At 45.6% G+C, this 3,431-nt stretch overlaps 1 protein-coding gene across 1 annotated transcript in view; it reads left to right on the forward strand.

Moving 5' to 3' along the window:
- Nucleotides 1-199: 199 nt before the first annotated feature.
- The window catches only part of PRPF8 (pre-mRNA processing factor 8), a gene marked incomplete at its 5' end in the record, with an annotated part of 17,368 nt that continues 14,136 nt past the window's right edge, over nucleotides 200-3,431 (forward strand). The window contains 9 exons of the mRNA XM_010164178.1: nucleotides 200-325; nucleotides 402-507; nucleotides 1,029-1,219; nucleotides 1,404-1,523; nucleotides 1,601-1,790; nucleotides 1,966-2,085; nucleotides 2,392-2,526; nucleotides 2,637-2,766; nucleotides 3,170-3,366. Coding sequence (XP_010162480.1) covers nucleotides 200-325; nucleotides 402-507; nucleotides 1,029-1,219; nucleotides 1,404-1,523; nucleotides 1,601-1,790; nucleotides 1,966-2,085; nucleotides 2,392-2,526; nucleotides 2,637-2,766; nucleotides 3,170-3,366 — 1,315 coding nt within the window. The remainder of the gene's footprint in view (nucleotides 326-401; nucleotides 508-1,028; nucleotides 1,220-1,403; nucleotides 1,524-1,600; nucleotides 1,791-1,965; nucleotides 2,086-2,391; nucleotides 2,527-2,636; nucleotides 2,767-3,169; nucleotides 3,367-3,431) is intronic.

Genomic DNA, 3,431 nt, shown 5'->3' on the forward strand with positions numbered 1-3,431 from the left:
CCCTTCCAATCCCCAACATTCTGTGATTTGCTCTCTTTAGCATGAAATCTGTTATATGCTTCCTGCTTTGGACACTGGATGGTTGTTAGTGTGAAGAGGAGGCTAAAGGAAAAGTGCTGATATCATGTCTTCAGTCAAAAACCTTTATTTTTCTGTCCCCTGAATGCTCATCTAACAATTTTGTTTTGTCTCATTTGAGGGATGAAGACTGGAACGAATTTAATGACATCAACAAAATTATCATCAGACAGCCGATCAGGACAGAGTACAAAATCGCTTTCCCCTACCTGTACAATAACCTGCCTCACCATGTCCACCTGACCTGGTAAGTACAGCAGCCTCCAGAGCAGGGAGAGGAGGAGAAAGCTCTCAGGATGTTCTAACACATACTGTGTTTGTAGGTATCATACTCCAAACGTCGTTTTCATTAAAACAGAAGATCCTGATCTCCCAGCTTTTTACTTCGACCCGCTGATCAACCCTATTTCACACAGACACTCTGTCAAGGTGAGTCACTGTCCTAGAGCACCTGTGGTCAACCCTTCGTGTGGAGGTGATGGGGCTTTAGCATCTTGTTTGTAACTTTGCTTCTGATAGTGGCACACACACACACACAGATATTTCAGGAGAAAGCACAAGCCCTTTCAGAAAAACACCCACATTTTAGTCTTTTTCTACTTCTGGAGTTGGCACAAAGCTGTTTCCTTTGGTCTCTGTAGGATAAATCCGGAGGGGGCTAATTAACAGTGTTATTTTAGAGTCTTCTAATAGGTTAATTATCTTTTTGGTTGCCCTTGGTGTATTCGTAGTGCTCATGTCTCCTTTGAGTACCTCTCTAACACCGAGCTCAGGCTCTGGTAGCCAAAGTTAGTTCTCAGGCCCAGTTCTCAGTGGTTTTTGCTTCTTTCATACTTCGTGCTGTCACACTTTTACCATGAGAGCAAAGAAATTCTTTTTACTTGTTTAACTGTGAAAAATGAGCTGAAGCAACCAGGAAACAGATGTTGTGTGGTGTTTCTGCATTTCAGAGTCAGGAACCGTTGCCTGATGATGATGAAGAGTTTGAGTTGCCAGAGTTTGTGGAACCTTTCCTGAAAGACACTCCACTCTACACGGATAACACAGCCAATGGCATTGCCCTGCTGTGGGCCCCACGGCCCTTCAACTTGAGATCTGGGAGGACTCGGAGAGCTCTTGATATCCCACTGGTCAAGAACTGGTGAGTTCTTCCCTGGGGGAAGGGATGTTCTAGTGCTTGTGATGTTATTATTTTGTTACAATGAAAATAAAATAAAGAGATCCTATGGTGACTGGTTTCTAGAGATTTTTAGGAGACTTTCTGGAGAATTCCTGTTCTCTGAGGAGTGTTTTTCCTGCAAATTTGAAATATGGTTTATCCCCAGGTATCGTGAGCACTGCCCAGCAGGCCAGCCTGTGAAAGTGCGAGTCTCCTATCAGAAGCTACTGAAATACTATGTTCTGAATGCACTCAAGCACAGACCCCCCAAGGCCCAGAAGAAGAGGTAAGTGGGGGCCTGTTGAGTGTGGAACTGCTGATCTGTGGTGGGTTTCAGCTGATTATAGTCTCTGCTCTCTCCAGGTACCTGTTCCGCTCCTTCAAGGCTACAAAGTTTTTCCAGTCGACGAAGCTGGACTGGGTGGAAGTTGGCTTGCAAGTGTGTCGCCAGGGCTACAATATGCTGAACTTGCTGATCCACAGAAAGAACCTGAACTACCTTCACTTGGATTACAACTTCAACCTGAAGCCCGTGAAGACCCTCACCACTAAGGTATTGATCCATGTGCTGTTTTACTCAAGAGTAAAGTGTACTTGCAGATTAAGTAGGTAACGTGGTAGACAGGCCACGGTGCCTCAGCTGTTCAGTTGTTGTACAGACTGACCAAAGTGGAGCTGTTTCACTCTTGTATAATGTTACATAAATTCTGGATTTTTGTCTCTTCCAGGAAAGGAAGAAATCTCGTTTTGGTAATGCTTTCCATCTGTGCCGAGAGGTTCTGCGGCTGACTAAGCTGGTGGTGGACAGCCACGTCCAATACAGACTTGGAAATGTGGATGCATTTCAGGTAGGCTCTTTTTTTTTCTTAATTTATTTTTTTAAAGGTGAGGAGGGAAAGTGAGAGGAGAAGTGGAGGATCTGATTGGGCTTGTGTAGGCTGCACAAAATGAATTAATGTTGCAGTGTTATGGAGAAGAGGGGAAGCAATGAAAATATGGAGCATTGCATGAAATTCTCGTTTATAAGAATCAATTGTTGCATGAGTCAGTGTTAGGAGCTTTGTGTGGCCTAATTCACTTGGCTCCTGGTTGTAAAATCAACCTAGCTTCTTGAGGCAATGTGTGTAGTGTTTATTGTGCCCCTTGTGTTTCAGTTGGCAGATGGCTTGCAGTACATCTTTGCCCATGTGGGTCAGCTGACAGGAATGTACCGATACAAGTACAAACTGATGAGGCAGATTCGTATGTGCAAGGACCTGAAACATCTAATCTACTACAGGTTTAACACGGTCAGTTCCACCTTTCCAGGTGGTGGTGACCCCATGTGAACTCAGCACTGAGGGAGGGATTCTGGAATATCAGTAAGTGACCTGCTGTTACCATGTCTCTCTTCTTCCAGGGACCTGTGGGCAAAGGTCCTGGCTGTGGTTTCTGGGCTCCAGGCTGGAGAGTATGGCTGTTCTTCATGAGGGGCATCACACCGCTGCTGGAACGCTGGCTGGGGAATCTGCTGGCCAGGCAGTTTGAAGGTCAGCACACTCTGTAAATCTTGGATGTGGGGGGAGTGTGTGGTAAAGATTAATACTGTTGACTTGCCAGCTCGAACTCCAGTGTTCTGTTCCAAGTGGTGGTCTGTATCCATGCTCCATGTCAATCCCAAGATCTATTAACCAGTTTAGAACTCTTAGGAGACCAGTGCCTTCAGAACAGATTCCAAATGGAAGTGGGATTCCCTGCTCCATAGCACTGTAGGGTCCATAGCCTCCTGATCATCTACTCCAAATTCACCAGTGATGTTGTGGCAGTGTAATTTCTTGAGACATCCTGCACTCCCATGTTAGGAAGAAGGAGGAGCACTGCCCAGTAACGTCAGAACTGCTGAAGTACTTTTGTAGTACTTCAAGAAAAACAAAAGTACTTTGCTTTTTCCAGGCCGTCACTCAAAGGGAGTAGCAAAGACTGTCACGAAGCAGCGTGTGGAGTCTCACTTTGACCTGGAGCTGAGGGCAGCTGTTATGCATGACATTCTGGACATGATGCCAGAAGGAATCAAACAGAACAAAGCCAGAACCATCCTGCAGCATCTGAGCGAGGCCTGGCGGTGCTGGAAAGCCAATATCCCCTGGAAGGTAAGTCTCTCACTTGGCCTTTCGTTTCAATTTTAGCATCTCCCAGGTAGAACTGCTCTCTTCAT

This window comes from Antrostomus carolinensis, unplaced genomic scaffold, assembly GCF_000700745.2.
Source record: "Antrostomus carolinensis isolate BGI_N321 unplaced genomic scaffold, ASM70074v2 scaffold28813, whole genome shotgun sequence".
Lineage (NCBI taxonomy): Eukaryota > Metazoa > Chordata > Aves > Caprimulgiformes > Caprimulgidae > Antrostomus > Antrostomus carolinensis.